This window comes from Megachile rotundata, chromosome 2, assembly GCF_050947335.1.
Source record: "Megachile rotundata isolate GNS110a chromosome 2, iyMegRotu1, whole genome shotgun sequence".
NCBI classification, from domain to species: Eukaryota; Metazoa; Arthropoda; class Insecta; order Hymenoptera; family Megachilidae; genus Megachile; species Megachile rotundata.
Window position 1 is genome coordinate 9,822,968 of NC_134984.1, and position 12,914 is coordinate 9,835,881.

Below are 12,914 nucleotides of genomic sequence, written 5' to 3' on the forward strand. Positions count from 1 at the left end.
AAATTAATTTATTATTGAAAATAATATGTATTTTAAAAATGTTTAACTAATGTTATAACAAAGTAGGTATATGGTAAGGCACACCTTAAAAATGTAACATCATAAGATATTGTGGAATAAATATTTTTATAAATACATTAAGAAAATAAATACTAATATAATAATTTTTTATATTTACACTTATCTGTACACTTATATTACATAATGTAATAATAAATATTGAAAAAAATCAGACAGTACTTATAATCTAATGGTTTTGTTCACTCATGCATAGCTTTATAGCTGCAAATACTTTGAAAGACTGCATTTAACACTTCTTTTGCTGTATGAGTATCAGAATTACTAATTCTTATAATGCTTCCAAATTCCCTGATATAATGATCCAATTCCATATGATCTGACAAATCTTTGGTTGCCATGTACTTATTTGTTAATTGTGATAATTTCAATAGATCAGAACTAAAAGCTTCATCCAAATCAAATAATTCTAAGGCTGGTGGTGGTAATTCTTGAAAACTTGGAGGAAAGACCTTTAAACAAAATTTTCAAATTACATCCTTCAAAATATATGAATACTAAAATCATTATAATAATAATAATAAAACTTTACTGAAGCTTGTGTAGGTGGTAAAGGAGATTCAAAATGTGGAGGAATTAAAGTAAGCGGTTCATGTTTCACCCCTAAAACTTCATAAGCTTTTATACAAGCTGGTACCATATCTAAATTTATTGAATAGAAATGATGTTTAAACAGTTTGGTATATTCATGAGGGTTATCCATTATATCCATATCCTGAGTGCACACTTTTGGATTATCTGCTTGTTGTGTTATGTCTGGGATAAAGTTGTATTCCCAATACTGATTAAATAACGTGATTATTAAGAATCATACATAAATAAATATAAGCAATTAGTAGAATTTTCAAACTTACATCCACATCATCCATCTGTGATTCTTTGATCACAATTTCTTTGGATTCAAAAAAGTCAAATATCATTTCTCTTAATGAATCATTTTTTTCTTTTTCAATATATGTATCGGTCAACATCCTTGATGAACCTAAGACAAGTAATTTGCCACCATTTTTGTCACTGTAATGGTATGCACAAATAGGTCTGTTTGTTGGAATGGCAATAGATCCACTGGATAGCGCAACTACAGAAGGTTGCGCTACATTTAAAGTTGCACCATATGGGTATAAAAAATTCATATCCCTGAAATACAGTAAACATAAAGTAATTATATTCATATTACTTTGTAATTTAAATAATTAAGTAACTTATTTGATTAAATTTACATGTATTCATTATGATTTTTTGAAAATATTGACTTATTTGACATTCCTTGTGAAATAAAACATTCTTTTGGATGCATAGTTTGACTATAACTCATACGTATTACACTATCTAAAAATTAAGTTGTAATTTAAATTATATTCAATTCCTTGTTTTGTTTTGAATATCTGTAAGCTGATATATTGTTCACCATTGTTCACCATTATACCAAATTCCTCCAATAAAAAGTTTACATTCGTGTTTGATATTTTTTCACCGCCTTCACCGAGCATAACTAATACGTGTCCGCCGGAATTTAAAAATGTTCTTATAGAATTCATTTCTAATTCGGTAAATTTACTTCGCGGCCCTGGTAATACTAATATTTTGCCTGTTGATAATAACTCCTCCGTTAAGACATCGTTATTTCTAAAATATGATAAAATTATAGAAAATATTGCACTTTCAATCGAAATAATATTAAAATGCGTTTACAGACTCGATGAATTTCCATTTCGATTTTAATTTTCTTTGCAACACTTTGAATTCCTCATTCAATTTTCTTTCGTTTTTCGAGGCATCAAAAATAATCACATTCAAGTTATTGTTATCACCGCCGCCAAGGATCATGCTCATAATGATTGTCACTTTATGAAAGAATATTCAATAATTACTATAACGAAATAAATTTTGAAGCAACACCCTGCTTTCACAAAATGTGATACAACGTGTTCTCCAGGTGTATATTACATTTTGTATACAGTTTTGTATACAGTTGCTAATAGCAACTATGATCATATCAAACTTTTGAATGCAATGGTGGATAGTACCCGGTCATTATAACTACTGATTGCACAAATTGATAAACATTAATTGATTTATTAAATTGATCGGATATTATAATAATATTATTACAATTAATGTCTTACTACATCTATATAAATGCAACATATTTAACAATATAAAAAGTAGAGGAATAATATTTTTTATTACTGTAACTAATTATATTATTTTTTTGATTTTAATAAATAAGAATTATTTAGTTTCAGAATTATTGAAGTTAATGATGCATCGTAAATTTCATATGCACTTTTTCATATCTATATCCTTAAATTTAAATGGCACGAAAGTGCATTTAAAAGACCAGCTGATCAGATACAGATGGCGTTTTAGATGTCAGCATGATGTAAATGGTTTCAAAATGGATGGAGGTGCATATGAGTGGAAATAGTTTATTAAATAACAAAAATAGTTAAAATGACTACCATTGTACAAGAGGATAATGAATTAAAAAGGTTACTCGGTAACCCTGCAAAAAATGCTGGTGAAGAATGTTCAATGGCTCCGCCGCAATCGGTAAATTAAGAAATATGTTAACACCTTAAACACTTATTCAGGTTTTTTCAATTTCAATCTTTCATTTGGATTTTAGACTAACGTCCCGCGGCCGAGCACATCACAAAATGTTAATCCACAATTGATGATTACCCCATTGACTCCTGCTCATAGTACAAAAGAAGTTCTAGAACCGTGTTTACAGTAAGTGAGAAAATTACTGAAGTTTGTAAGTTTTGTTTTGTTCTGGTAAGAATTATTGGATGGCTACATTTTATAATAATTAAGATGAATTAATTTTAGGTTTTAGAATATTGATCACATTATTATAATTTGAATATAATTCAGTGGTATATTGAGTGATTTCTTTCTGTTTTATTATAGGAATGTAGTTTCTACAGTTAACTTAGGTACAGAATTAAAACTTATGCAAATTAATACAAGAACAAGGAATTCAGAGTATAATCCAGCTAGATTCACAGGTTTAATTATGAGAATTAGAAATCCTAGAGCAACAGCACTAATTTTTCATTCAGGAAAGTTGGTATGTACTGGAGCAAGATGCGAAGAGGACTCCTATTTAGCAACAAGAAAGTTTGCACGAATAATTCAAAAATTAGGATTTCCAGTAAGAATACCTATCACTGTATTAACAAAATAATAATTTTATCTTTTCTTTCCATTTGTATACTTTATTAAATTCTATTTGTTCCAGGTTAAATTTTATAATTTTAAGATACAAAATATAGTTGCTACATGTGACCTAAAATTTCCAATTAAGTTGGAAAATTTAAATCATATACATGGACAATTTTCTAGTTATGAACCTGAGCTTTATCCGGGTCTCATATACAGGATGGTATCACCAAGGGTGGTGTTACTTATATTTGTTAATGGAAAAATTGTATTGACGGGTAAGAAATAATTCAGCTAACCCTTTGCACTCGACTGTCCTTTTTAAGGGAACATTAATAAATGCTGAAACAAAATCCCCGAGTGCAGAGAATTAGAAAAAAGGTTTTTATTATGACATTTATCAAATAATATGCGTTTTAGGAGCAAAGAATCGAACTGAACTGCAAGATGCATTAAACAATATATACCCAATACTGAAAAGTTTTAGGAAGCAGTAAAAATATTTTCAGTACTTTAAGCTTTTTAATAAACACGCATAATTTGTATCAGAATACGACGAACTACGACCATAACGATATAATTTATTAGTAAATCGAATGTTATTTATTGAATGGATAGGAATTTTGTATAAATGCCATTTTTATTTGCAATCACTGAAGAATTTATAAATGATCTTATACAATAAATTAAGTACAATGGATTGTATAAATATTGTATAGAAATTGTATATAAGATCATGTTCTCGTAAAGTTAATAGCTAAGTGTCTTTTGTATGCAAGGGAAATAAATACAAGGTATTGTTTTAAAAAAAATATGTATTTCTGAATGCTGTAATAATGAAAGTATTAATCTATTTTATATCGTTGTGGAACGAAAATACAGTCGATCAAATGTAGCACATTTATAAAAATCATGAAATTTCTTATCGTACAAGATACACGATATGTTATCAAAAAAGAAACTGCAAAAATATTTTATGAGTAGATAAATTACTTAACATCGTTGTATTTATTATTATTTACCATTCCACGAGACAACGATAATTTTATATTTGAGACTTTTGCTAATTCAGTTTCTTGTTAATTGTTAATACTTGATAACAAAATATACATAATTTGTAAAAACATAACACATTTATATATTTAACATGTATCGGATTTAAAATATATACACACATATACATCGATTCTAAGTCATCATATCTCATTGCAGGTAATATTATAATATTAAAATATTTGTGTATTCTTAGCACCAGACCTTTGGATTATGTAAACTCTTTTCTTTTTGTAGATAAAAATTCATCCGTCATTTGTGTTTTTTTACTGAATCACACAGTGAATCGAGGATATTCATTGATATATTTTAAAACATTTTCGGTTCATATGTTGAAGTAATTTGGAAGATATGCCACATGTTTTAGTAAACAACATTTAAACCTTTCTTCGCTGCGATTGGTAACTTTTCACCTCGGAAGAACGGATTATGCTCCTGAAATAAAAGGTTGCAAATTTGTTTATTTTTGATGCACAGAAAATATTGTCTCTAATTAATAACAGACTGTTCAAACAAAATTTTCACAATTATTGAAATGGTGCAGTAATCTTTTTTAAATGCATTATAGGTACAGGGATGCACTAATTTGAAACATTTGTATTTAATATAAATTATAAGCAAAAATAAGAGATACAGTAATGTAAGAAATAAGGTAAGCTGATTTTTTTCATCAATCATAAAAAGTCGATTCATTTCGATTAAAAGTAAAAACAATAATATTGATCGCAGTGTATCTTACAGCTTGAAACTGATCGACGATCTGATTGAAATTGGAATTTTGAATGTGCATGCTTGGTAGACTGTTGCTATTTGTAGAATCAACAGGGCAATGCAACATGTGTTCGGTGTCGCACATGCAATCCTGTGCGCTTTGGTAATCCCTGCTGAATGCGGCTGTATTTTCAAAGTCCATGATGCAGTTATCGCCTGCACAAAAATCATTTAATAAAATTGTAATTGTTTTAACAAGTACAATGTACTACATATATTATACATTTGTACCTTAGAGTAAGAGAATATATCAATGATTCCATGTAAATCATATTTATGTTAAAATTATACTACATACATTTCAGAAAGTAATTTTAGGAGTTACCAGACATATTAATTATTTTTAGCAAATTAAACCTAAAAAATGAGGGCCCGAACACGCATATAAGGAAAATAAAAAAATGAATATTTCGACATTTTGGCGACGCAGTATGGTCCCTGTGGCATTTAGAAACAAATTTCTATTAGGGTTTAATGCGTTTTGATGTCTAATAAAGCCAGAAAATCAAGTTTCGTCGAATTCGGTCCAAAACGGTACAGGTGGCGCCATCTAGCGCCGAGCGGCGGAACCACGAAAAACTAAAATTTGGATTTTCTCCGAAATTAGGCAATTTTACGTATTTCTGAGGGTCAGAAATTGTTCTGTGATCTCTCTAGAACCTATGTATCGCCACAAGAACCCCCAAAAAGCGCTAGAAAAGAAAATAGAAAAATAGTCCAAAACATGGACTAAAAAATTGGCGTCCATCTAGCGGTGAAAGTTGGAACTACAAAAATATAAAAATGCGATTTTCTCGAAAATTAGCGAACTTTGAGTACTTCCGAGACTCAGAAAGTGTTATGTGATCGCATTAGAAGCAAAATAAAGCAATAAAAGTTTCCTAAAGGCTTTAATAAAGAAAATAAAAAAAATATCATTTTATGGTCAAAATTTGTGGCGCCATCTAGCGGCGAAACTGTGAACTAAACTGAAAAAACGTATGTCCGAACACGCGTTAAGGAAAAATATAGAAAGTCATATTTCGCAACTTTGACGATGTAGTATGCTTCTGTAGACATTTTAAAGCAATTTCTGTTGAATAAGTTATTCATTTTTTTGCCTATTAAGCCTAGAAAATTAATTTTTATTTGACTCCTTAACGCGTGTTCGGACATACGTTTTTTCAGCTTAGTTCGCAGTTTCGCCGCTAGATGGCGCCACAAATTTTGTCCATAAAATGATATTTTTTTTATTTTCTTTATTAAAGCCTTTAGGAAACCTTTATAGCTTTATTCTGGTTCTAATGCAATCACATAACACTTTCCGAGTCTCAGAAGCACTCAAAGTTCGCTAATTTTCAAGAAAATCTCATTTTTATATTTTTGTAGTTCCAACTTTCACCGCTAGATGGACGCCAATTTTTTAGTCCATGTTTTGGACTATTTTTCTATTTTCTTTTCTAGCGCTCTGAGGAGGTTCTTGTGGCATTATATAGATTCTAGATAGGTCACAAAACAATTTCTGACCCTCAAAAATACGTGAAATTCCCTAATTTCGGAGAAAATCGAAATTTTAGTTTTTCGTAGTTCCGTCGCTCGCCGTTAGATGGCGCCACCTGTACCGTTTTGGACCGAATTCGACAAAAATTGATTTTCTGGCTTTATTAGGCATCAAAACGCATTAAACCCTAATAGAAATTTGTTTCTAAATGCCTCAGGAACTATACTACGTCGTCAAAGTGTCGAAATATTGCACTTTGCATGCGCAGTAGAATTGACAGGCGGCTCATGTACGTATCACAAGACTGCCACAAAATAATTAATTACTCATTATCCGAACATTATTTACGAACTTTACGAATAATTAATTACTCATTATCCGAACATTATTTTACCATGTAAATAATGCATTGCTGACTATTCTTTAATCATAAGTGTTCAATTTTTAATACTTAAATAGAGTAATTAATATGCTCATACAGTTCCAGAGCTGTCTTCCCGAGACGTAAAGTGCACTTGCTTTTAAAACTACTTTCATTAATTATTTATTTTGAAAATGCTCATGCTTACTGAACCCCATTTTCCCTAGGAAAACCTTGTACTCAATTTTAATTGTGCATATATAAAAACAAGTTATTTAAAAAATTTGTACATTTCAACTCATGTAATAAATAAAACAATAATATAATATATTAAAATTTAAAAAATGTTCTTTCAGTATTGTGAATAGATTTACAGGCGTAATATACTTTTAACGAAGCACATTGTATATGTACTTACTTGTATATCCAACGGGACAAGGGTTAGGTGGCGTGCAATATGCAGGCAAAGCGTTCTCCGCTTTCTCGTCCGCAATGTATTTGATGCTTCCAGGTTTGATCTTCTGTCTGCCGTTCGCTTTGTCGTTCTCGTTCAGACGTTGATGGCTCCATAACGTACTATGCCGCAAGTATTCCTGATCGCGAATGCTAGGATTAGGATTTAATGTGTCGATGCTGTCGTAGTCAGCAGGCAATTCGATAGGAATTTCCTTTGGTTTGTCCTGGTATTCCAAATACGAGTCTGCTGCATCCACGAGGTCATTTCCCATTTGGTTGATTAATTCTCGGAGGAAAGTATCAGGCAATAGTTGATCCTCCTTCAATCAGAGAATAATGGTTATAAGGTTTACTTATAATGTGAGTTATAAGTTATTAGGTCGAGTCATAAGTAACTTCCGATGCAGCTAAATAGATTTTATTGTGTGTATGGTGAGATTATGAAGGTCACCACGAGTTGTTGAAGTCAAATTTAACAATTACTGCGAATAAATACATTCAGCAATTGCAAAGAGTGCAAGAGAAACTCCTAGAAAAGCGCCCTGCACTCGTCAATCGCAGAAATGTCATTCTTTTACACGACAACGCGCGACCGCATACAGCAAGGGTGACTCAAGAAAAAATTCTTGAGCTTGGATGGTCTGTTTTACCACATCCAGCTTACTCCTCAGATCTTACCCCGACAGACTACCACCTTTTCTGTTCCTTACAAAACTTTTTAAATGGAAAAACCTTCAATTCTGAAGAGCAAGTCAGGCAGGCTGTTGAAAGCTTCTTCCAGTCCAAACCAACCACATTTTACAAGGAAGGAATTGATAAAGTACCAGGAAAATGGGAGAAGGTTATAGAAAATAGTGGTGAATATATAATAAAATAATATAATTTTGTTGTTTAATGAGAACGAAATAAATGTCTGATAAAAAAACGGAAGTTACTTATGACTCGACCTAACAGATAGTTAGTTTATTATGAAGTATTTATATTGTGGCTACGTCTGCCATCGCATTCTTGCCAATGTATCTTTTCTTCTAAACTTTCTTAACTTTCTCTTTGTTTTAAATATTTCTAGGTACTTCCTATTCTGCAATCTTCAGTTTTCCGAGGGTCTCGTGCAAGTTTGATTAATGTTAGATTGCATATTTGGCAGTTAGACTTATACGAGACTATTCTTTTCATTGACTTTGTCTTTCAGCCCTTCGACGTTTCACTCTGAGGATCACATAACCTGTTACAAGCTATTTTCTCAGAAAGTATTGCACATATTGATCTGATTTTTTTCTAAATTAAATGAAGACGTGGGAACTAACTGCTCTACATGTACAATAATTTATTTGTTAGATTTTAATGCATTTTATAATAATTAACAGTTATTGAAATAAGCGAAATCATCCTTCATGTATGTGTATAACTAATGCGAAATCAGTTTTAAATGTATCCACCTATTTTTTGCAGTAATTCTTCAAGAATGCAGAATACAACAAATACTTCATATATTGTTCTTTAAATTACCAATTTAATTGTATTCTATTAAAAGATCGTAATGTTCGAAATTAGTGAGAAAAATGTTACCTTCATTGGCGGAGGCAAATACACTGACGCCTGAACAGCAGCAGCCACAAAAAGGAACGGAATCCAGTACATGGTTTCAAATGCGGATATCTACAAATTAATAAGTGTATATTAACTAACTGAAAGTTAAAATAAGTTATACAACCCAATAAATAGTTAACTAAATTTTAGATGAACGTTTCTCAACATGTTTGCTACAAGTGTCACATGTGACCTCCATTTTTCTTTTATATCGTTTCAAACAAACCAAAGTCAACATTTATCACGTAATATAATAACTGTGCATTGTATGAAATTATATTAATTCATATTATATAACTTTATAACAAAAGAATGTGGTCATTAATAATCAAATTACTAATTTAGTAAGGTAATTTGACCAACTGGAAGTTAATGTATTAAAATTCAGAAAATTAAATATGTGTAATTAGAAGGATGTTTTACTACTGTAAATATTAATTTTCTGAAAGGAAAAATTTATTTTGAAATTGCTATTTGTAAAATAAATAATATCTTGAATGAAATAGTTTAATTTAGAAAAATCTTTTTATTACTAAATAGGTGTATTCAAATGCATGTTTTGTACAGCAATAATAATACATATAATGATCATTCTATATATGTTATGATACAACAAAATTATATTAATACATTTCACATTATTTTATCATTTTATTCAAAGAAAGAAGGCAATCAGCAATGAAGAAGAAGTTATTAATCTAACTGGTGATAAACTGACAATTAACGTAATAAAGTTGACAAAATTATTAGTACATCACATCAGCAGATAATATCGGTAAATAATACAAGGAAATACATATTAGTAAATAATGTTAGCAAACACATATTAGTAAATAATACCAAATACAAATTATCATGTGTTTCATCAAATATCACTTCTCTAAATGTAAACAATTACTCCTCAGCTTCGTTATTTACAAGATTTACGAGACTAGATTTCACGAGCCAAAATCTTCTCCAAAAATTAGTTACAAAACTATTACAACGAAATAAACAATACTGCAGCGAAAATAATTCAGTCTTGTTATTCCCATTACTAGATGACTGCATATAAACATATTGTATAAGAACAATAACAAAAATAAGTTGCAAATATGTAATAATCACAATGCACATCATTAACAATAAAAAAATACACAATTCTATTATTATTACTCAATCAACGATTTTTGGAAAAACACCAATCTGTCCACAAGATGATCAAAACAAATAAGTCTCCCATAATAATAAATCAGTTACAATGAAGGTATCCTATCGAAATCAATAGTTTTCAGGTATGTACTCGAGTTTGAAAGAAAGAACTTACCTGCACGATTGTCAAGAAAGAACGAAGAACTCTTGGAGATATCGCGAGAGTTGCGCTCTTCGGGTTCGGTTGCGTCTTCGACGACCGGAAATGGCGCTGTGTTCGTCCAGAATCAAAGTATTGATCCGTATTTTCCACGTCGCTTTTCTCCACCTCCTGCAATCGCCCCCGCAACCCACATTCGTAAAAGCGAGTTACGAGCAGAGGTCAACCGATGGCCGAGCCTCGTGACGTCGTTTCGACGATTAAGGATGAGTATCGGGCTTGACGATAATTCCTGGCCGCTTCGAGTACTTAGTGACGCAATGGAAATCGAACATAGAAAAGCTAATCGTTCGGTACCTCCAAAGAATTCAATATTTAAAGCTGTTTGTTACGTCAGTATTCTATCAAATAATGAATAGTTATTATTTCAAATCGTACTTCAAGATTCAACTGTTGAATAGTAGGAACATGTTTATAAATCAGCAATTAGAATCATTTTTTGAACTTTTTAAGTTTTGAAAAATCTCTTTATTTGAGAACCTCTAAAATCTTGCGTAATTAGAATAATATATAATGCGGGATAAAGTGAAGTTTTGAATAAGAAATTTTTCAGCTATGAATATAACAAATTTCTTTATTTGAGAACTTTTGATCTTGGGTAATTAAAATAATGAATAATTCAGAATAGAACCAATTTTTGAATAAAACCTTCTGGAATGTTGAACAAGAAAAATCTCTTTATTTGAGAACCTCTGAAATCTTGTATAATTAGAATAATGTATAATTCAGGATAAAATGAATTTTTTGAATAAGAACAAGTCTTGAATATGGGAAATCTCTTTATTTGAGAATTTTCGAAATCTTGAATAATTAAAGTAGTGAATGATTCAGAATATAAATAATTTTTGACGAAGAACTTTTTATAGTCTAGAATAGAAAAAATTTCTTTATTTGAGAACTTTTGAAATCTCGAAAAATTAAAGTAATGAATAATTCAGGATTTTAGTGATTATTCGAAAATATATACATAGTATGTATGAAGTTATGGTATCATGCAACAGAGGGTTGAAAAGACGATTCGATATTGAAGTCTGAGATCTATGGTTATTGCGTTCAAATGGAGAATTTCGAGATATAAAGTACTTTACTATTAGTATCTACCATTGCTTAGAATTGCATTTATGGTATATTAATTCGAAGCATAAAGTTTAATTAAAATGTCAATTTAATATTTTAATATTTAGAATATTTATTTATTTTTTTTAGTAGTAAAGTTCTTAAGTAAAAGTTTAAGACCATACACTATTTTCATTACTTTTTTGTATTTTTAGTGTAATGCGAAAGACTGAACTAAATTTAAGAACAAATTTGAGTAATTATTGATGTATCATATAAATATATTATGCAAAGAGTCCATTTGCATAAATAGAATAGTAAAATAGTAACATGGTAGAATAGTAAAGCAGTAAAGTAGTAAAGTAGTAAAAGAGTAAAATGGTGAGATAGTAAAGTAGTAAAATAGTAAAATGGTGAAATAGTAAAATAGTAAAATACTAGAATAGTAACATAGCAAAATAGTAAAATAGTAAAATAGTAAAATAGTAAAATAATAAAATAGTAAAATAGTAAAATAGTAAAATAATAAAAAAATAGAATAGTAGAATAGTAAAATAGTAGAATAGTAAAATAGTAGAATAGTAAAATGGTGAAATAGTAAAATAGTAGAATAGTAGAATAGTAACATAGTAAAATAGTAAAATAGTAAAATAATGAAATAGTAAAATAGTAAAATAGTAAAATAGTTAAATAGTAAAATAGCAGAATAGTAAAATAGTAGAATAGTAAAATGGTGAAATAGTAAAATAGTAAAATAGTAAAATAGTAAAATAGTAAAATAGTAAAATAGTAAAATAGTAAAATAGTAAAATAGTAAAATAGTAAAATAGTAAAATAATGAAATAGTAAAATAGTAAAATAGTGAAATAGTAAAATAGCAGAATAGTAAAATAGTAGAATAGTAAAATGGTGAAATAGTAAAATAGTAGAATAGTAACATAGTAAAATAGTAAAATAGTAAAATAGTAAAATGGTAAAATAGTAAAAAAGTAAAATAATAAAATAGTAAAATAGTAAAATAATAAAATAGTAAAATAGTGAAATAGTAAAATAGTGAAATAGTAAAATAGCAGAATAGTAAAATAGTAGAATAGTAGAATAGTAAAGTAGAAAAATAGAAAAACAACGAAATAGCAATATAGCATAATAGAAAAATAGCAAAATAACAAAATATTGAAATAGTAAAATAATAACATAATAAAATAGTGAAATTTATACCTTTCCTATTTCACTATATAACAGTAAATATTTCACTGCACTTTATTAATATTTTACTGATTAACAGTAATATAGAATATTAAAATTTACAAAATTCAGTAGCAGATGTATACAACAATAGTGGTAAAAAATTGTTACTAGCTACAATTTTTTTATCAGCTTTAAAAAATAATAAGAACATTAATGCTTTAGTTATCACAATATCAAACACCAGTATTTTAATCTAATTTTCCATTCGACATTTCAAGTATCGTTTGCTTGTTCACCAATTTCTCAAGTAAAATTCATCTAAATTAGATTTGTACTGTCAGCCAGAGCTGGTACTTATAACA

At 29.2% G+C, this 12,914-nt stretch overlaps 3 protein-coding genes across 4 annotated transcripts; 1 reads left to right on the top strand and 2 right to left on the bottom strand.

Moving 5' to 3' along the window:
* Window positions 1–150: 150 nt before the first annotated feature.
* Window positions 151–2,237, bottom strand: IFT52 (intraflagellar transport 52). Its single transcript, XM_003705726.3, has 6 exons — window positions 1,775–2,237; window positions 1,487–1,704; window positions 1,299–1,407; window positions 933–1,215; window positions 611–859; window positions 151–530 (listed from the first exon to the last, which is right to left on the bottom strand). Exons 1-6 carry the CDS (start codon window positions 1,909–1,911, stop codon window positions 261–263), a joined length of 1,266 nt encoding a protein of 421 aa, XP_003705774.2. The 5' UTR covers window positions 1,912–2,237; the 3' UTR covers window positions 151–260.
* On the top strand, window positions 518–5,339 carry Trf (TATA-box binding protein-related factor). 2 transcript variants are annotated; one of them, XM_003705725.3, is made up of 9 exons: window positions 518–659; window positions 2,319–2,631; window positions 2,708–2,814; window positions 2,995–3,238; window positions 3,326–3,524; window positions 3,667–4,040; window positions 4,537–4,746; window positions 4,868–4,951; window positions 5,041–5,339. In XM_003705725.3, exons 2-6 carry the CDS (start codon window positions 2,533–2,535, stop codon window positions 3,741–3,743), a joined length of 726 nt encoding a protein of 241 aa, XP_003705773.1. In that variant the 5' UTR covers window positions 518–659; window positions 2,319–2,532; the 3' UTR covers window positions 3,744–4,040; window positions 4,537–4,746; window positions 4,868–4,951; window positions 5,041–5,339. The 2 variants fall into 2 exon arrangements, with proteins under 2 accessions (XP_003705773.1, XP_012146496.1); XM_012291106.2 differs by lacking the exon at window positions 518–659 and adding an exon at window positions 1,105–1,236.
* 7B2 (Secretogranin_V domain-containing protein 7B2) lies at window positions 4,044–10,414 on the bottom strand. Its single transcript, XM_003705724.3, has 5 exons — window positions 10,264–10,414; window positions 8,937–9,026; window positions 7,330–7,687; window positions 5,039–5,226; window positions 4,044–4,734 (listed from the first exon to the last, which is right to left on the bottom strand). The coding sequence occupies exons 2-5, from the start codon at window positions 9,006–9,008 to the stop codon at window positions 4,663–4,665; spliced, it is 690 nt and encodes a 229-aa protein (XP_003705772.3). The 5' UTR covers window positions 9,009–9,026; window positions 10,264–10,414; the 3' UTR covers window positions 4,044–4,662.
* Between the last annotated feature and the right edge of the window lie 2,500 nt (window positions 10,415–12,914).